At 42.8% G+C, this 21245-nt stretch overlaps 6 protein-coding genes and 1 pseudogene across 6 annotated transcripts in view; 5 read left to right on the top strand and 2 right to left on the bottom strand.

Moving 5' to 3' along the window:
• Positions 1–5016, bottom strand: part of LOC121604362 (histone H3-like) — a 610603-nt gene extending 605587 nt beyond the window's left edge. The window contains exon 1 of the mRNA XM_041933858.1: positions 4688–5016. Coding sequence (XP_041789792.1) covers positions 4688–5016 — 329 coding nt within the window. The remainder of the gene's footprint in view (positions 1–4687) is intronic.
• LOC121604361 overlaps positions 1–13553 on the top strand; it is a 235730-nt pseudogene extending 222177 nt beyond the window's left edge.
• LOC121604373 (histone H2B 1/2) lies at positions 1444–1818 on the top strand. The gene has a single exon (XM_041933870.1). The coding sequence runs from the start codon at positions 1444–1446 to the stop codon at positions 1816–1818; it is 375 nt and encodes a 124-aa protein (XP_041789804.1).
• On the top strand, positions 5387–5779 carry LOC121604377 (histone H2A-like). The gene has a single exon (XM_041933872.1). It carries the CDS (start codon positions 5393–5395, stop codon positions 5777–5779), a length of 387 nt encoding a protein of 128 aa, XP_041789806.1. The 5' UTR covers positions 5387–5392.
• LOC121604364 (histone H1-like) lies at positions 6792–9396 on the bottom strand. Its single transcript, XM_041933861.1, has one exon. The coding sequence runs from the start codon at positions 9356–9358 to the stop codon at positions 8738–8740; it is 621 nt and encodes a 206-aa protein (XP_041789795.1). The 5' UTR covers positions 9359–9396; the 3' UTR covers positions 6792–8737.
• A 2278-nt stretch (positions 13554–15831) lies between the features above and the next one.
• LOC121604832 (histone H4) lies at positions 15832–17435 on the top strand. Its single transcript, XM_041934452.1, has one exon. The coding sequence runs from the start codon at positions 15930–15932 to the stop codon at positions 16239–16241; it is 312 nt and encodes a 103-aa protein (XP_041790386.1). The 5' UTR covers positions 15832–15929; the 3' UTR covers positions 16242–17435.
• Positions 17436–19068: 1633 nt separating this feature from the next.
• On the top strand, positions 19069–21126 carry LOC121604828 (histone H1-like). Its single transcript, XM_041934449.1, has one exon. It carries the CDS (start codon positions 19104–19106, stop codon positions 19722–19724), a length of 621 nt encoding a protein of 206 aa, XP_041790383.1. The 5' UTR covers positions 19069–19103; the 3' UTR covers positions 19725–21126.
• The last annotated feature ends 119 nt before the right edge of the window (positions 21127–21245 follow it).

Raw genomic sequence — 21245 nt, 5'->3', positions numbered from 1 at the left:
CCTTACCCTTTCTGCCAACTCAGCTGCTTTAAGCAGATAAGCCGTGACACTCTAGAGAAGCGTCCAAACAGCCCTTCGGGGATATGGGACCATCCAGCGTCTTCTGTCTGATTTGTCCAGAACCGATAAAAAGTGTGCGAGCCCCCGGGGAATTCTTTCAGCTGAACACCCTGGGAGAATGGTGACCCAGCAGAGGTTTGTCCATGACACCAAGAGCTTTCACTTAAACATTACAATGAGCTTCAGTGTGAATCTCACACTCCACTCAATTATCAAACATTTCACCACTCTTGAGTCAAACATCACTGTGTATTAGCAGTAGGTGAATTGCTTTTGGCGACTATACTTCTCTTGTGTATTTTGCACTGACGCTGAAATGAACTCATTGATGAATTCATACCTATCGTCCCGAGCTTCCTCAGCTTTGGATCTGATTTGATTTCTGGTGACTTGAACATTAATGTAAATGACACTAAGGTCTCCTGTTGCAGAGAGCTACAGCAACTTGCCTGTACTTTGACAGCAGTTGAGATGGCATAATCAGACTATTACTGTACCTTTTCTTTTCTTTTTCTATTTTTTCAAGTCAATCTTGATCCTTCAGGTATCAACTCTGTCAAAACTGTCCAGAAACGGTACATGCCAGCTAACTCAGCTGATGTCTTTGCCACCAAATTCTGGAATGTTGCAACGTCTGATATGCCGTCTTGTGATGACATGGTAATCACCTTTAACCAAGGTACTTGACTAGTTTTAGATGATATTGCGTCTATTAAAATCAGCATTATTTGATGAAAGTAAAAGTCCTTTGCTAATGAGGACGGAATAAAGGGACTGCAGAAGGGTTAGGCCCACTCTGGACCCATCTATTGTCACCAACTACAGACCAATCTCAAACCTCCCATTCCTAATAGAAGTTGGAAAAGTCATCCCCAATTGGCTAATTTACCACCCAGCAACCAACAACGTACAAGATCTGTACCAATTCAGCTATCACCCCAACCAGAATATAGAAACAGCCTTGGTCAAGGCGCTGGGCTACTTTACCAATTATTACAATAGTAGCAAACTGTCTTCACAGTGAGAACACACACATCCTGTGGTTCTGTTTCGTGTAGGCTTTGCCCTCTAAGGCTATGGCTCCTGGGTTTATCCCCTTTGCCTTAATTAGTATTCCTTGTGATGTTCACTACAATGACGAAAGACTGTTGTCACTGATGAGGAAGGCTCCCTGCCTCACTGCTGAGGACGACATTAGGGGGGGGCAAGCTCTCAGGACAGGTTGCCATGGAAACGCGACCCGCGAGACCACCTCTCTCCAGCCCGTGAGCAGCTAAACCAATCACGGGACGGAGATCACCTAGTCGTGCTTGCATTGAGCTTGTATAAAGCAAGTTGGCCTCATGGCGTAAATCTCATCGTTGTTCGAAAAAACCGAGTAAGATGCCTGAACCAGCGAAGTCTGCGCCCAAGAAGGGCTCCAAGAAAGCCGTGACGAAGACTGCGGCCAAGGGCGGCAAGAAGAAGAGGAAGACCAGGAAGGAGAGCTACGCTATTTATGTGTACAAGGTGTTGAAGCAGGTCCATCCCGACACCGGCATCTCCTCCAAGGCCATGGGCATCATGAACTCGTTCGTCAACGACATCTTTGAGCGCATCGCAGCTGAGGCGTCTCGTCTGGCGCACTACAACAAGCGCTCCACCATCACTTCCAGGGAGATTCAGACCGCCGTCCGTCTGCTGCTGCCCGGGGAGCTGGCGAAGCACGCCGTGTCTGAGGGCACCAAGGCTGTGACCAAGTACACCAGCTCCAAGTGATCTGCTCTGCTGATAACTCAAAGGCTCTTTTTAGAGCCACCACTTCTCTCAAGAGTCAACATTCCCTGAACGTGGTGCCACAGTCATAAGTTCCAAGAACGCACGTGTTGTCACTTGAACAAAACTCTAAAACGTCCCAGCCTTCCGTCACACTCTACTTCTGGCACCATGCATGTGTAGCTGACATATGGGGCTATGCTGTGTGAGGAAGCTTTAATTGTCTGCAGGCTTTGTTTCTATGGTAAATCCTTTGCATTTATGTTTAAGAATCAAAAGGTTTCAATGCACTTGTATATGAAGTGTTGCTAAGGAAGTGCATAAAGTTAATTGACCCATGTGGCCTAGTGTTACGTTCACGAACGAACTGGTTCTTTCGAACGTCTCGTTAACATGAACGATGGGAACTGAGTCGCAGCTGGGAACAGTCCCAGCAAATAGCATCACGCCAAGTTGTGCACGCTGCCTTCACCTGAGTGCTCCACTAACAAAAAACAACACAAAAACAAGAATGCCCCCTGCCCTGGAGAGCCGCAGTGAGCAGTCTAAATGAGGAGGAGGAGAGTCAGTCCGTCGACAAAATGAGCCAATTAAGGAAACGAAGCAGCATTTGGATGCACTTTTCTCTCGTGGCAGACAGTAAGGCTAAATGCAGTATTTGTCAAAAAAGAAAAATAAAATAAGTTGGGCTCCACAAATAATTTGTACAGACACCTGAAAACTCAACATCCAACAGTAGAAGTGTCAGAGGTGAGAAGAGAGCCAGATGACTCAGATAATAGTGACAATGAAGTCTCTGAAAATGCCACCAGTCTATTGAACAGTTTGTATGTTTTGTTGTTCAGTATTATTAACAATGTTCTTGTGTTGAAGTCTTTGCACTAAAAGCTGTTTTGCACAAAAATTAATTGTAGCCTGCTTTGTTTTTCAATGTTTATACGTGTTCAAGTCATGGTTTACAGAGTGCAGAGTGATATGGCGCCGCCCTGTGGAATATTTACAATTAATCCAGATCAGAGTTTAAATTCTAATCCACACATGTCAAGAGGTTATTTATCAATATTTCAGAATAATTCAAACTCATATTGGTGGGATATCTACATTCATTCCTCCCAGTGATTAGTTCCAAGATGAAATGAGTTAAGGCCAGACTGCCTTCTTAAAACTTAATAAATACAAATGAGACAGTTTTTTGAACTGCTCTCTGAAAGGAACAGCTCACCAAGATCTGGCTCCCCTCAAATGTGGCCAGACCCAGCTGCTCCTTGAGTTGGTGAAGGTCTCTGGAGTCAAAGGTCAATAAACATGACACATCCCATGTTCCCCACACACACACACACACACACACACACACACACACACACACACACACACACACACACACACACACACACACACACACACAGTAATGGTGATGAGGTGAAACAGTTCTTTTAGTTCCTCTTTTCTTCCAGCAGTCCATACATGAGAGTTGTAGTATATGGCAAAGAACCAGTCCAAGGCCTTGTGTTACAGACCAGATCTCGGGACCTCTGTAACAATCCAACAGGAGGTGTTGCTGTGTTTCATCATCATAATGATGCTTTGGGAGGTTTTAGTTTTGCCTGGTGCACTCACACATGTGCTTCGAGTCAGAGGTGGAATAGTTTCTTCCCTCCTCTTCCTCTCAAGTCTGAGGAAGAAACATTCATCTGTGTGCTGCTATGTTGGGCTTACTGCTGCCTCGCACTGTTCCCAGCTGCATGTAGACATATACAACCCATGATCTGTGTGCTTATTTAAATGGTACTTTGTTGTGGGGACCTCAGAGACCAACACTACATTAATTTGTTGATTGATAAAGGAGTATAATATGTGACCTTTATGCATACATCAGTATATGTAAACACTGTTTGAGATACATTTCTCAACCAATAGCCCACATTATGCAAAGTAATCCCAATGATAACAAATAATTAATAAAAGCAAAATGTGACCTGAATTTCTGAATGTGTTTTGTTACATTGGCCAGTTCTGCCTTTTTAAAAGATCTTATTTTTTAATTATTTGTTTTTTTCATTGTGTGTCCTATTCTGTTTACATTATGTCTTGTGTCACTATTATCAAGACATTTTCATTGCAGACATAAAAAAGGCAGTGGACAATCTATATACACACAAGATCAATCATATATAAAGTCGCTCACCATTTCTGCCACATAACCACAAACCATACCCCCATCAGACAGATGAGGACTCCAGAAACACAACTGAAATGTTCAGGATGGGCAATGAGCATTTTTGTTTCAAACACACACATACACACACTGGCATTTATAGGCATAACAGGGAATAAAAGGTTTCTAACACAGATAAGAACATTTGTAATCATGTTCTCTTGTATAATTTAACAAGATAAAAATTATTCATGATTGTTGTCAAGCAACTTTATATGAGTTATTAATAATACAGTCAGTCAAGTCAGCAGAGGATGGCTGCAATACACTGGCTTTGACATAAAGAAAGTGGCTGAAGTGACACAAGTAGCAAGTTTGCTTTAACACATTTAACGTCATTGTCAGAGTTGTAGGAAAGTATCAAAGCATAAGTCCTTTTTAGCCACAAAGTGTAGACTATGCAGTTTGTACTTCGGAAAACAAATAGATTTCTTGTATATTTAATAAATAAAACCAAAAGATATGACAAATAATGAAGTGAAGGAGAACAACAGTGAAAGAAGCTCTTTAGTGTAAAGTGAGGTGGCTCTTAAAAGAGCCGTTGTTGTTGTGTTAGGTACGCAGTGAGTGAGAGTTTAAGCGCGCTCCCCGCGGATGCGGCGGGCCAGCTGGATGTCTTTGGGCATGATGGTGACCCTCTTGGCGTGAATGGCGCACAGGTTGGTGTCCTCGAAGAGGCCGACCAGGTAAGCCTCGCTAGCCTCCTGCAGAGCCATGACGGCGGAGCTCTGGAAGCGCAGGTCGGTCTTGAAATCCTGAGCGATCTCTCGGACCAGGCGCTGGAAGGGCAGCTTGCGGATGAGCAGCTCGGTGGATTTCTGGTAGCGACGGATCTCTCTCAGAGCCACGGTACCGGGCCTGTAGCGATGAGGCTTCTTGACGCCGCCGGTGGCAGGGGCGCTCTTACGGGCTGCCTTGGTGGCCAGCTGCTTCCTCGGGGCTTTGCCTCCAGTAGACTTACGAGCGGTCTGCTTGGTTCTTGCCATTATCGCTTCTTACTTTCTTTCTCTGTGCGGAAGAAAAGTGTAATAAATAGAAGAGACACGCTGCTCTTAAAGTGTGGGACCGGCTGCGGAATGATGACGCCGCTTCAGACCTCCAGCCCTGATTGGTGAAGGGCTCCTCGTGGAGCTCAGCGCCGCCTGGAGGAGCGACACAGCGCCAGAATAGCCGCTGCTGATTGGAGAGAAATCCCTTCAAAAAGACCGCCAGAATTCACAACGGTCGGCCTCTGCTGGAGGCCTCCACTCCGATTGGTCGAACATGAGCCCCCCTGCGCGCTGCGCGGATATATAACGAAGCGTTGTGTCTGTTGAGACCACATTTTCTCTGAGCTGTGACTCTAGAAACGATCGAAAAATCATGAGTGGAAGAGGCAAAACCGGCGGAAAGGCCAGAGCAAAGGCAAAGACCCGCTCCTCTCGTGCCGGGCTCCAGTTCCCAGTCGGCCGTGTCCACAGGCTGCTGCGCAAAGGCAACTATGCCGAGCGTGTGGGTGCTGGTGCCCCCGTCTACCTGGCGGCTGTGCTCGAGTATCTGACCGCTGAGATCCTGGAGTTGGCCGGAAACGCTGCCCGCGACAACAAGAAGACTCGTATCATCCCCCGTCACCTGCAGCTGGCTGTCCGCAACGACGAGGAGCTCAACAAGCTGCTGGGTGGAGTCACCATCGCCCAGGGTGGTGTGCTGCCTAACATCCAGGCTGTTCTCCTGCCCAAGAAGACCGAGAAGCCCGGCAAGGCCAAGTAAACCTGCTGGACAAAGCAACAATCCCGCACACGAACAAAGGCTCTTTTAAGAGCCACGCACTCTCTTCAAAGAGCTCTCCTTTCTCTATTCAAACACATCGATTCACTGATTACAGGAAAAAAAACACCATATGCTGAATCTGCAATGTCTGCCCAGGCTGCTGTTAATGATTAATTTTCATAAAACTATGTATCATTTCTAAATAGCAAACACCTTGTGTAAATTATTCAATGTACCTCTGGAGAATCATTCCTTTATGTCTTTTTTTTAAAAATTATACTCGAACTGTTTTGATTTCAGTGCTCAAATTATTCCACAGTTCTACTCCACAAATGGTGATACAGAAACTTTAATTTGTTGTGCGAGCTCTGCCAACCTTTAGATTTGATTTCCCTCTTAAATCATAACTTTGCTCTCTGTCATGAAACATTCTCGGAATATTTCTTGGTAGCAGTTCCTTGCTTTATATAAAACTAGGACTATTTTATGTTCCAAATCAAACAGTTTTAAAGTTTTAGACTTCCAGAATAAGTCATTGGTGTGTGCCCCATAATCAACCCTGTGAATAATTCTCATTGCTCTTTTTTGTAGTATGAACAGTGGCTGAAGTGCAGTTTTGTATGTATTTCCCCATGTCTCTGTACAGTACTGTAAATAAGGAAGAATTAGTGAATTGTACAGCATATAGAGTGATTTATGATCTAGGACATGCTTTGCTTTAACCAGAACTGAAATGCTGTGAGACAGTTTAGATTTAATATGTTTGATGTGAGGTTTCCAACAAATTGTCATCTATTATCACTCCCAGGAATTTATTTTCATGTACTCTTTCAATGTTTACACCATCTATTTGTACCTGTATTTGATCGTGTATTTTACAATTTCCAAATAACATGATTTTTGTATTGTTCAGATTTAGTGAAAGTTTATTCTTATCAAACCATTTTTTGATTTCCTTTAACACTGAAGTGATGACATCCAAAAGTTGCTGCAAACTCTCACCAGAACAAAAAATATTTGTGTCATCTGCAAATAAAATACAATTAGCTAAACTAGACACATTACAGATGTCATTAATATATAGTACAAAGAGTTTCGGTCCCAACACTGACCCCTGGGGGACACCACATACAATATCTAGACATTCTGACGAACAGTCTCCCATTTTTACATATTGCTGCCTGTTTCTCAAATAGCTTTTCACCCAGTTCAAAGGAACCCCCCTAACCCCATATTGCTCCAATTTATTAATCAATCTACTGTGGTCAATTGTGTCAAATGCCTTTTTTAGGTCAACGAATACTCCTGCTGCATATTGCTCTTTATCTATGGAATCTGTGATAGTTTCTATGAGTTCTGTTAAAGCAAGCGATGTTGAGTGGTTTGATCTGAATCCATATTGACTGTTGCTGAGTAAGTTGCATTTTTCTATAAAACTGTCCAGTCTGTTGTTAAAAAGTTTTTCTAGTATTTTTGAGAATTTCGGAAGAAGAGAAACAGGCCTGTAATTTGTAAAGTGGTGACGATCCCCGGTTTTGTAAAGCGGCGTTACTTTTGCTAGTTTCATTTTATGAGGAAATTGCCCAGTTTGAAATGATAAATTGAAGATATGAGTGAGCGGTTTGGAAATTCCAGCAATAACCCTTTTTACTGTTTTCATATCTATATCGTGACAGTCAGATGACAACTTGTTTTTAGATTTATTAACAATTTCTATAATTTCTTTTTCTTCTATTCCTCTGAAGAAAAGAGAAGAAGAATTCATTTCTATGACCTCCTCATTGATGCTTCTAGTCATTTGTGGATTTGTGTTTCATCTTCATCAGATACTTGCTGAGCTCTAACAGTCTATCAGGAGCTGCTGCTGTGTTTCTTCATCACAACATCAACATCATGGGACATTTTCACACACACACACACACTCACTCACACACACACACACACACACACACACACACACACACTTGTTTGACTTGAATATGTTTTTGTCTATGTCTCTCCTCCTCCTGTTCTGTCCTGGTTTAATTTTGCACCAGATGCTTGTTCATATAAATTGAAATGACTGGTTAAAATATCCATCTGGACTCGATTGTTGACCCTGCTTTACTCCTCTTTCAACTCCAAACTCTCACTTCAAACTGCATTCACCTTGACACAAACACTTGCTTCAAAATAAGGACACCTGAGCATTTGAATAAAGTCGTTCATCATTGCTCAAACTACACCATGCACTGTATCACTATTGCAAGACCTTATTCATCCCATCACATGCAGCAGCTCCCACCATACAAGAGTAAGACGGTCATATGTGAACTATACAATCATGACAGCACACCATAATAAACAACGTGAAATATGGAAACACTCGTTGTCGCTCTGGAATGTTTTCAGTTACTGGCAGTGAAATGATCATCATCAAAAGTAAACATAACTGATGAGGAAAAATACATTACAGTCAAAAATAACAATGGCACTAAGATGTATGTCACCCGCCCCTTCATACTGGTGTCTTTTGTACAGTAGCTCTCCTTTGAAAGCACACACACACACACACACACACACACACACACAATTTATACAAAAGCCTCTGAAAAATATATTGGCAACTAGAAGTAGTAGCAGCACAAGGCAAGTTCACCTTGAGGGATTGGGGAGTGAGGTGAAGCCTAATACCTCACTCCTCACTGTTGAGTGAGTGACATTTCAGACTCAGTGAAATATTATGTGAAGCCACTTAATTGGCACTGTATTCATACAGTTGATCCTAAACGCTGCACAGGCCTGTTGACGGTAACGTACAGCGGGTTTGTTAACTGTACCTTTACATGTCGCTATAACAGGAATAATAATAATAATAATAATAATAATAATAATGGAGTGCGCTCTTTAAGGTGAGGTGGGTGGCTCTTAAAAGAGCCTTTTGCAGACAGGCTTATTGTTTGTCGGAGCGATGTCAGCTCACTTCTTCTTGGATGCTACTTTCTTGGCTTTGGGCTTTACAGTCTTCTTAGCGGGAGCTTTCTTGGCTGCTACGGGCTTCTTAGCTGCCGCTTTCTTGGGGCTCCTGGTCTTCTTGGGGCTCTTGGTTGCCTTCTTGGGTGTCGCTGCGGGTTTCTTGGCCTTCTTCAGGGGCTTCTTAGCGGCGGCTGCTGCCGGCTTCTTGGCTGCCGCTGTTTTGGGCTTTTTGGCCGCTGCGGCTTTCTTTGCTGCGGGCTTCTTGGCTTTAGGAGCGGCTTTCTTGGCTGCGGGCTTCTTGGCTTTGGGCTCGGCCACCTTCTTGTTCATCTTGAAGGAGCCGGACGCCCCGGTCCCCTTGGTCTGGACCAGAGTCCCCTTCGCCACCAGACTCTTGATGGCGATCTTGACGCGGGACTTGTTCTTGTCCACATCGTAGCCTCCGGCAGCCAGGTTCTTCTTGAGGGCAGCTGCAGACACGCCGCTGCGCTCCTTAGATGCGGCGACAGCTTTGACGATGAGCTCGCTCACGCTGGGACCGGCTTTCCTGGGCTTGGTCGCCGCCTTCTTCTTCGCCGCTGGTTTCGCCGGAGCGGCGGCTGGAGCGGGTGCTACTTCTGCCATCTTGCTTTGCTTCGTAAATGTCCTCTCAACGCGAGTCAGACTGAACTGTTGGAGAACCCGGAGCAGGAGGCTGGACTTAAACACCCCATGAGAACCGTGGAGACTCAACCCGGGCCGCGTCTCGTCTGTGCGCTCTGAATGTCGGGCTACTTGTGTTTTCTCTTCATCGATAAAACACTCAAAACTAAACCTGGGACGAGTGCTGAAGGCTGACAGCGAAGCGAGCCCATAGCAGACTTGTGTCTCTTCATATTCCAGTCATGTAGAGCTCTGATGCTCTCTGCATTTTGTAAGGGGAGCCTCCAAACCTCACACATTCACCGCCGCGGCCAGCGCTGCTCGGCGACTTTTCTCTCTCATTTCGCTCCTAAAATGCTTTAAAATGCACCAGAGCTCATTCAAAAACCGTTTTCCAGCTGGCCCACATGTTTGTTCCAAAGGTCAAAGTACAAGAAACCGTCGGCCGATAATCGCTTTCTTATAAAATCAAGTTATTCTGCGAGCAGCAAACACACTGATGGCGACCGACCGAGGCTCATGGTGCCAGATGGTCTATCAGAGCTGCTCACTGTGAACATTTCTTCTGTTGCGACTGTTAATATAAATAATCAGTTAATTGTTTTGCTGTTATTGAACAAATGTTGTAGTATATATAAATAAATATATATCATAGAAAGTCATTACTACCCCCATAAAACCAGTTTAATCAGAAATTACCTCCAGCAGCATTACTGGACAATATATGTTTCTAAGGATTAAGTTCCACACCTTGGACCTGCTGTATCAGTGTGCCTTAGTGGGAGCAGTAAAATAACAGGATAGCTTAAAAATGAAAAATGAACTAAAAATGATTAAAAAAAAAAACACACACACACACACACACACACACACACACACACACACACACACACACACACACACACAGAAACAATCTTCTCAGAGAGCACCGGCTCATCTCTGTTAATGGACTCTGTGTTCGAGCTGTTGCTTCATGGAGTTGTTATGCGACTGTGAAAAAAATGCCTCATGATTATGATTTGATATAATGAAGAAACACAGCAGCACTTCCTGGTGGACTGCTACAGAGCTCTGGGCTATAAGGCCTTGCCCTGTTTTTTTTTTTTTAATTTATACTGCAACTCTGTCATGTGTGGACTGCTGGAGGAAAAGATGGCTTCCAGTTTGAACTGATCATCAGTATTGTATGTACTAAGATTGGAAAACCAGAAGTAGGCTACTATGGTCATCCAACACTCCCACATCAACAGTGACATCGTCATCAAACATTTTTTATTGCATTTTCTGGATGTTTTCTGACAGTTTTCTGGTGCTGATTCAGCTTCTTCTAAAAGTAATTCAGGTCCTTTCTCTGTTACACCAGAGCTCACAGCACCTACAGTGTCCAAGCCTCATAATTAAATGCCCTTTGCTGTTTTTACAAAGAAACCGGCTCAACATGTCACTCATGGAAGAGGGAAGCGTATGGACGATAAGCCTTCACCATAGATCTGACACCTTTATCTCTACTATGAGCTTCCTAAAAGTTGCCGTCCGGAAGGCTTATGGTATTCAGTCTTTCGCTTTAAGAAATGATATACTGACTGTGACATATTGTTCCTTTAAGAACTGAGACTGAAAACGTCACGTAACTTTAGATTCTATTTTGTGTCGGCTTCGCCCTCTAAGGCTATCACTTGTGGGATATGGACGAAGGGGGATATATCATTTCTTGTGCGGCAATGAGGCTGCAAACAAAGGAGCCTGCTGCTAAGAAACAGACATTAAAAATTCTGTATGGTAACAGTCCTGTGAAAGAGGAGAAGGGGAAGAAGACAGCTCTCCAACAGGTGCTTAATTTTTACAGAAACCTGTAAGTTATCTATCTAAGTTAACTATCTTCCATCTTGTGTAATCAGAAAAGGGATGGCAGCATCTTTATCATTAGTGACAGTATTAAAATCTCTGCACATCGTTATGTTAAAGCCAACATGAACTATTTATTTCACCTTTTTTAAATAACCACATGTTCCAAGTTCTTTCTGGTACAATATGCTAATTAATTATCTTAGACTTTTGACCAAAATAAAAGAATTTGATCAGAAGACCCAGTTTAAAATCCCTTCGTTTGCTCATAATTACACGATGATTTCCAAAGAAAATACCCGTGCTGTCAGCGCTGTCTTCCCCAAGCGAGATGACAGACACTGCTTCATGCCACAGACAACAAACATCAGCCACATCTGTGTCGCTGTTGAGAGGGAGCTTTTGTAAAACAAAAGAAGTCAAGATCTCTGTCTACTAGAAAATCAGCTTTTTCTTGTGGTTCAAAGGAACATACCAGGGTAAAAATAAACAAATAATTTTGATTTTTTTTCTTTTTTAAATTTAATTTTTATCATCTGTCCCTTGAAATGGACATGGGGTCATCTTACATCACAGAACGTAATGTCATTTTCATGTTGATTTCTGTTGAGATTAATGATCTTGACACTTCATGAACAATTAACAGTTTGTTAAAAGGAACACATTGGAACATTACAATATTATTTTGAGAAGTAACATTTTAAACTGCATTGTGGCCCATTGACCTACACCTTATTATTAGGTCACGTCATACAGTCACAACAAATTACGCATGGTACAACAGAAAGCAGTTTTTGGTCTTTGAAACACACAAAAACATTTCACAAATGTTTTCCCTTTGCATCCTTTTCTTCTGGCCATCAAACTGCCTTGTTGTCCTGCCACTTTTTTCAAAAAACCTGGTGTTCTATGTATTGCTTTAAGTAATCGGAGGGCTTCCAGTCTTGGTGGTCGTGATCAGCATTGTCATGAAAAGAAAGGAGAGACATAGTTTACTGCACTTTTAGTACATGCATTATTAATCATGTATATCAACCATCATTGTGTGCGTGCATGTCATACCAAATACTCCAACCTAACAAAGTCCTAACTTACACTTACAATTGCTTCTTAGCCATAATGGCCAGTGTGTATCTTCACTTTGTCCTTGCTATGCAGCTGGTATGTCCTCGTCTGTCCGCTCACCTTCCTCCTCTGAACTTTCACTTTCCTCCTGTACTGTCTGGCCCTCCTCCTCCTCATCATCTGATAAGTCTGACTCTCCCTCCACAATCCTGGGCAAAATCATTTCAGCCTCACTCAGCCCTCTGTTTCCTGGAGTATGGAAACTGATTGTACACAGGGGAAGTCCTGCTGTCCACCTCAAAAGATATGTTTTGTTTTGAAAGGGTCAAAATTATTGGACTTTAGTGAAATCTTCCAAAATTGAAGTTAGGACTCTTATATTGAAGAATCAATTTGATTTTTAGCCATAAATTTGGATTTTGAAGCCATAAAATGTGGAGGTTCAGATTCCGGCCATTTTGAAAAGAAAGCTCATGTGCTCCTTAATCGGCACCCCAAAACGGTGAAATCATTATGCGCCCAGGATGTCTTCTTCACAGGACAGCAGGATTCAAACAGACTTCATAAATGGTGCTTGACTTAATTCCTAACTCATGTCCCCCACAAAGGACAAAAATGTATTGACGCGTGTTAAGAGGATATGACTGCAAACCTCTCATAGTCTAGGAAGCTACTTGTGTAGGGCACACCCGGAAAGATGGGGGTGTTTAACCTACCATGGAGTCAACTTGTCTCTCAGATTCTCTCTGCCATGAGCAGCTGAGGGGCCTGGATGCTGCCGTTTGCTGCTACTGTGCAGTGGGTGGCGCCATTGAACGAATCTATCTTCCACCGGCATGAAAAGCCAAAAAAAGAAAGAGCCCGCCTCTGTTTTCTAACACGTCCTCACAGAAGAGGTAAATAGCCGGGAACACGGGCAGTGAAAATATTCAGGTTCATACTCTGATCTTTCAAAATGAGCGGCAGAGGAAAGGGAGGCAAAGGACTCGGTAAAGGAGGCGCCAAGCGTCACCGCAAAGTTCTCCGTGATAACATCCAGGGAATCACCAAGCCCGCCATCCGCCGTCTGGCTCGCCGCGGTGGTGTGAAGCGCATCTCCGGTCTGATCTACGAGGAGACCCGCGGTGTGCTCAAGGTTTTCCTGGAGAATGTCATCCGTGATGCCGTCACCTACACCGAGCACGCCAAGAGGAAGACCGTCACCGCCATGGATGTGGTGTATGCTCTGAAGAGACAGGGCCGCACTCTGTACGGCTTCGGCGGTTAAACCGATTCTTCCTTTTCTGACGTGGGGGAAAAAAGACAAAAGGCCCTTTTAAGGGCCACTCACAACCATGTAAAGAGCAAATGTCCTTAATGGAAATTCACTACAATGCGAGCGGTATATATATATATATATATATATGTACCCAGTAAACATTTTGACGTCTATTCCACGTCGGTCAGGCAGGTTGATCCGACGTCGATATGAGGTGCTGAAATAAGAGTTTTTCGACGGCATCATTTTACGTTGTTTCAACGTCGTTCAGACGATATTTCAACGGCTCACAGAACAGCTAGGCTACTTCAACCCATGTCAACGTATCTACGTGACGTCTATTTCACGTCTAATTAACGTCGATCTGAGGTGCTGAAATGAGTTTTTCTGACGTCGGTGTCATGACCGACGTCTTTTCGACGGCATCATTTAACATCGTTTCAATCTAGACGACATATTTTGTCGTTTCCAAGTGCAAGAGACGTTTGGACCTGTTTGTCTAATGTATTGCATTTTAAAAGGTGTCTAGTCTATAACTGGCATTACCCCATCTAGAAATTCTATGAAAAGCACAGGTCTTGTGCTGCATTGCCTGTGTAATTCTCAATGCTGTAATCTAGTTGTAGATTACAGCATTGAGAATTACACTTGAACAAACTTCTCAATTTCAGCTAAATAAAAATCATCAAACTGCATTGAGTTCAAAAAGTCAGACACCAAATCACATCAGCAATTTATTTTTTTCTTGGGAATAGTGAACCTGACAGAAACTTTGATAGCAAATAAACCTGCAGGTTTAAAATATCCTAGTGATGTTCACCTAGGCTATACTGTAAAATACAAAAAGTAGTACATGGACTAATAGGCAAAATAAGTTAAAGAAAGCATTCAGGACCAGATCTATTTAACCAGTTATATTGAAAACATATACAAACAATACAAGTAAAACAAATATATTCATTAGAAAAAAAAATGTTTTTTTTGAAAACAATGTCAAGTGTGAGGTCTTGAGGGCAACATCATGCATGGAGGGTTAAGATCCTGTGGGGATCTGCACCTTTGAGGTAGTACCCCCACCCTAATGTTATCATGTCGGAAAAAAGTCTAAATTAAGTCACGACGTGTCGCGACGTCGACTGAATGTCGTCATCTGGACGCGGATTAAGAAAATGTTTGCTGGCAGTATTTAATCAGTTAACCCGCTCTAAAATGCATTATTTTTCATGTCATATTTGCTCAGATATTATTTTATGTTGAAAAACTGTCGAATTAAGGTCACGACGTAACGCGACGTAGATTGGACGTCTTCATCTCGACGCTGGTCGAGGAAATGTTTACTGGGTAACTGACCCTTCACTTGCACTATTGACAGCTAATCTGGAACTTGGCATCTGCTTACATGTCAACGATTCCACAGCAGTGTTTCACGTGTAATAAAAGACCAACATTACCATAATGAATTTAAACAAAGAACCGGTAGTCACATGGGCCTTGGTGTGAATGGCTGTTAAGCTGCTGGGGGTCTGAGTACAGCATTCTAAGCAAATTAACCTGCAAACCTGATAAGTGGTGTCATAGGCCACCCCCTTGGTTCTTCCATTTTGACATGGATGGCTTCTTTCACTTTTTCAAAACATCTGTCTTGCCTGGCCAGAATAAGTACATTACTGTCCTCAAAGGAGTGTCCCTTGTCCTTCAGATGTAGATGCACTGCTGAGTCTTGACCCAAGGTGTTGGATCTCCTGTGTTGTGCCATGGGTCTGTGGAGCTCTTCTGTATGTGAGGCGAAACTTCTTCTAGAACAACAAGCAAGTCCAGTTGCTCTTTGGTGTGTGTGTGTGTAAGAGATAATGTATAGTGAGCAGGTTCCTATCCAGAAAGCATTCAATAATCCATATTTTGCCATTCAAATCAGCTGGCAATTTGTTACTGAGCTTGTTGCATTAAGGGGTTGCCCCTTTAGCCAATGACTGTTAGCACTAAGAGTGTGTGTGTGTGTGTGTGTGTGTGTGTGTGTGTGTGTGTGTGTGTGTGTACATCTGCTGTACTGATGTTGGTTCAGAACCTCAGACAGCAAAGGTGAGGCAAGTAATGACACCTAATTTAACAAACCATTACACGTTTTCTGGAGATTTATTATGATTGTTCTTGACAGACTTTTCCCTTTCAAACTAAAATTCTTAGAGGACACATGTTGTCTGTAATTCATGCTGTTGTTCAGGAGGTGGCGCTAGTGAACCGAAGAGCTACTCATCAACCATCATGAAAGGTCAAAGAAGAAGGAAAGACCCTCCTCTGTTTTCTAACACGTCCTCAGAAAGCATTTAAATTCCCGAGCGTGCAAGAAGCTGTACATTTTGGATATTTAGCATCCGAATAGCAACGATGAGTGGTAGAGGAAAGGGAGGCAAAGGACTCGGTAAAGGAGGCGCCAAGCGTCACCGCAAAGTTCTCCGTGATAACATCCAGGGAATCACCAAGCCCGCAATCCGCCGTCTGGCTCGCCGCGGTGGTGTGAAGCGTATCTCCGGTCTGATCTACGAGGAGACCCGCGGTGTGCTCAAGGTTTTCTTGGAGAATGTCATCCGCGATGCCGTCACTTACACCGAGCACGCCAAGAGGAAGACCGTCACCGCCATGGATGTGGTGTATGCTCTGAAGAGACAGGGCCGCACTCTGTACGGCTTCGGCGGTTAAACCGGTTTTTCTTTTCTGACTTGGAAAAAAAATAAAGGCCCTTTTAAGGGCCACTCACGAAATGTAAAGAGGTGATTCTGTTTTCAACGGTGGTAAAGGTTCTTGCTGTTCCGTGACCTCTGAAGACCACCCGGGCGGCTGTTCATTGCCTACATATTGCCATATTGCCTTGTCTGTCTAGATTAACAAGTCTTGAATGATCAGAATTTAGAATGTTTGGAGGGCCACGTGCGGTTCGCAGTTCAGCTGCACCTTTGTGGATTTTAACAAATCGAATAGACCGTGTGTATTCATTCTGGCCCAGCTCTTCCACTTAACCTCTTAAATAAGAATTTCAAGTTTATTCCGTAAAATTACAAGAGGGACACGCAGAAAGTACAATGCACAGTTGCCATGGGTTAGAAGGTGAAGTTTACAAACTGAGAAGATCAAATTAATTAGAGCACTATAGTAACTGAGTTATTGAAGTTCAAGAATTATTTCATCTCCAAATCCAGTGTATAAAGTCTCTTAGATCAAAGGTCCAACACGTGCCATGGCAGGCCCTGTGTTGGATCCAAAGTTTTCCTCTGTTTAAGGTCAGTGAGCACCTGTTTGATCACCATTTCACTTGACGGATTGTAGCATTTCTGGTTTTCCACATACAATACTGATTAATTAACAGTTCTTTTTGCTTGAACACCATCTTTTTTTCCCCCAACAATCTATACATGATTGAGTTATAGTTAGTTCAAAGTTCTTCACTTCAAAGGTCAGACCATGATTTTAAATTATAGTCCAGTGATTCAGACCACCTTCATCAAATTCAGCCTCAACCTTTTATTATACCCCCTTATTGGCTGCACTGTGACAATACCAAATATATAATAATTGTTAACTGAGCTGCTATCACACACGTCTGAAGCAACTTTGTGCTATATTACATTTTTTTTATCCTCTATGTACGCAACCTATGTATATATTTTTATTCTACTGTGAAAATTACTATGCAATAAAGGTTCTTCTGTACCCACCATGTGCCATTTCTGTTTGAACTGAAAATTTGCAAATTTTTTTTGGCACATTTATGGCAATTTTCTACAGTTCTTTTGTGGCTATATATATATATAAGTTCTTTCTATAAAATGTACATATAGTCGTGCAAAACTGTATTTTTCTGTTCTATTGCTATTGCCTGCTGCCTGTAACACCTGAGTTTCCCGGGTGGGGGATTAATAAAGTCTTATCTCTTATGAGCCACAGTCATGAAATAAATTGCTTACTTCACTCACACTAACTCCAGCCAGCTTTATAAAACCGACTGTTCCTGTCTCTGATTATTCAGTTAAGAGTTAACTGTAACCCATTATGGCCACAAAGGATATCTCAGTGCATCACTGGATCATGTGTACAAACATTGCTTTAATTCTGTGATGAAGCTTTGATACATGAATTATGCGTTTCTGCACACCACACAGTATTTACACTTGTTTCATCTTAGTTGTCTCAGCTGCCAAAGCTGTGATGGTACCACCAGCTTGGAGTCCTTTCACCACAGACACTAACACATAATGTGTAATAAAAGGAAACAAACTATATACACCATTTCACCTCAGTATGTCAATACACATGTGTTTCAGGTCCAAGGTTGCAGATTTTGATTTTCATCCATTGTTAGTTAAGTGTTTACACACAGACACAGTGTAGATACTTTATCTGCATCTTCAAATACTGAAGGTCAGGGTGGAAAGATTGATCTTTAAAAAGGGCACCCACACCATGACATGTAGTAATAAGTTCAGTCAGGCTGAAGAACAAGAGAAGAGTGCAGTGCAGGTAGCAGATGAGGGAGCTGTCCACAGACTGACAGGTGGCATTCCTTCTGGCAAAACTTTCACTTTTTCTTATTTTATTTCTTAATGATTGATCTTTTTATCAAATAACATGTGTAACAAAGGGAAACCTTGTTCAAAATGTAATGGAAGCTATATGTCAGTGCCTCGACCTCTACCTGTGCCCTTTTTATAAGTTATTGTAAGTAAAAGTAATGTGAATTACATTATTATTATCTATTATTCATGTGTTTGTTACGTGATACTATAACTGTAAAGTTTATATATATATATATATATATATATATATATATATATATATATATATATATATATATATATATATATATATATATATATATATATATATATATATATATATATATATATATATATATGTGTGTGTGTGTGTGTGTGTGTGTGTGTGTGTGTGTGTATGTATGTATGTGTGTGTTAAAACTAGTCCTGCCAAAGAAACGTTGACAGTCGTGGTGAGTTTGAGGTCTGGCACCATGAGCCTCGGTCGGTCGCCATCAGTGTGTTTGCTGCTCGCAGAATAACTTGATTTTATAAGAAAGCGACTGTCGGCCGACGGTTTCTTGTACTTTGACCTTTGGAACAAACAGTTGGTCCAGCTGGAAAACGGCTTTTGACGGAGCTCTGGCGCGTTTTAAAGCATTTTAGGAGCGAAATGAGTGCGAAAAGTCGCCGAGCAGCGCTGGCCGCGGCGGTGAATGTGTGAGGTTTGGAGGCTCCCCTTACAAAATGCAGAGAGCATCAGAGCTCTACATGACTGGAATATGAAGAGACACAAGTCTGCTATGGGCTCGCTTCGCTGTCAGCCTTCAGCACTCGTCCCCCGTTTAATTTTGAGTGTTTTATCGATGAAGAGAAAACACAAGTAGCCCGACATTCAGAGCGCACAGACGAGACGCGGCCCGGGTTGAGTCTCCACGGTTCTCATGGAGTGTTTAAGTCCAGCCTCCTGCTCCGGGTTCTCCGACAGTTCAGTCTGACTCCCGTTGAGAGTACATTTACGAAGCAAAGCAAGATGGCAGAAGTAGCACCCGCTCCAGCCGCCGCTCCGGCGAAACCAGCGGCGAAGAAGAAGGCAGCGACCAAGCCCAGGAAAGCCGGTCCCAGCGTGAGCGAGCTCATCGTCAAAGCTGTCGCCGCATCTAAGGAGCGCAGCGGCGTGTCTGCAGCTGCCCTCAAGAAGAACCTGGCTGCCGGAGGCTACGATGTGGACAAGAACAAGTCCCGCGTCAAGATCGCCATCAAGAGTCTGGTGGCGAAGGGGACTCTGGTCCAGACCAAGGGGACCGGAGCATCCGGCTCCTTCAAGATGAACAAGAAGGTGGCCGAGCCCAAAGCCAAGAAGCCCGCAGCCAAGAAAGCCGCTCCTAAAGCCAAGAAGCCCGCAGCAAAGAAAGCCGCAGCGGCCAAAAAGCCCAAGACAGCGGCAGCCAAGAAGCCGGCAGCAGCCGCCGCTAAGAAGCCCCTGAAGAAGGCCAAGAAACCCGCAGCGACACCCAAGAAGGCAACCAAGAGCCCCAAGAAGACCAGGAGCCCCAAGAAAGCGGCAGCTAAGAAGCCCGTAGCAGCCAAGAAAGCTCCCGCTAAGAAGACTGTAAAGCCCAAAGCCAAGAAAGTAGCATCCAAGAAGAAGTGAGCTGACATCGCTCGGACAAACAATAAGCCTGTCTGCAAAAGGCTCTTTTAAGAGCCACCCACCTCACCTTAAAGAGCGCATTCCATTATTATTATTATTATTATTATTATTATTATTATTATTATTATTCCTGTTATAGCGACATGTAAAGGTACAGTTAACAAACCCGCTGTACGTTACCGTCAACAGGCCTGTGCAGCGTTTAGGATCAACTGTATGAATACAGTGCCAATTAAGTGGCTTCACATAATATTTCACTGAGTCTGAAATGTCACTCAACAGTGAGGAGTGAGGTATTAAGCTTCACCTCACTCCCCAATCCCTCAAGGTGAACTTGCCTTGTGCTGCTACTACTTCTAGTTGCCAATATATTTTTCAGAGGCTTTTGTATAAATTGTACATATGTGCAAGCAATGTGTGTGTGTGTGTGTGTGTGTGTGTGTGTGTGCTTCTAAAGGAGAGCTATTGTAAAAAAGACACCAGTATGAAGGGGCGGGTGCCATACATCTTAGTGCCATTGTTATTTTTGACTGTAATGTATTTTTCCTCATCAGTTATGTTTACTTTTGATGATCATTTCACTGCCAGTAACTGAAAACATAGAGCGACAATGAGTGTTTGCGTATTTCACGTTGTTTATTATGGTGTGCTGTCATGATTGTATAGTTCACATATGACCGTCTTACTCTTGTATGATGGGAGCTGCTGCATGTGATGGGATGAATAAGGTATTGCAATAGTGATACAGTGCATGGTGTAGTTTGAGCAATGATGAACGACTTTATTCAAATGCTCAGGTGTCCTTATTTTGAAGCAAGTGTTTGTGTCAAGGTGAATGCAGTTTGAAGTGAGAGTTTGGAGTTGAAAGAGGAGTAAAGCAGGGTCAACAATCGAGTCCAGATGGATATTTTAACCAGTCATTTCAATTTATATGAACAAGCATCTGGTGCAAAATGAAACCAGGACAGAACAGGAGGAGGAGAGACATAGACAAAAACATATTCAACATATTCAAATCAAACAAGACTTCTGACCATGTGTAACACTGTAAACTTCATCCTGTCCAAACATCTTCCCCCAGCTAACAAAATGATTCAATGAACGGGGCATCAATATAATGTTTACTATATATATGGGAAAATGTATAGTGAGCAAGAATAACTTTTACTAAAAATGTGTCTGCTGCCATCTCCAGAAATGCTCTCTGGGTTGGAGATGACTCCATGTGGAGGACGAGGAGAGGGAGAGCCAGACATGGTCCTGATTACAAATTGTCTGGAGACTTCACCACACAATATCAACATCTAGAGTGAGACTGGTGTGGCTGATCAAGTAAATAGATTTTATTTTATTATTTTTACAAATGGTTGCTTGTATATATATAAAATTAGAACCAAAAGTCCTGAGATGATAAAAACATTAAACAATCTTCTCAGAGACAATTAATGGTGTTGTCTTGTATATGTCTGAACAGACTTCCTGTTTGAGCTGTTGTTTCATGGAGTTATGGGACAGTGAGAA

Source organism: Chelmon rostratus, chromosome 3, assembly GCF_017976325.1.
Source record: "Chelmon rostratus isolate fCheRos1 chromosome 3, fCheRos1.pri, whole genome shotgun sequence".
NCBI classification, from domain to species: Eukaryota; Metazoa; Chordata; class Actinopteri; order Chaetodontiformes; family Chaetodontidae; genus Chelmon; species Chelmon rostratus.
Note: the sequence above shows the minus strand (reverse complement) of the source record. Positions and strands in the feature narration are given on the sequence as shown.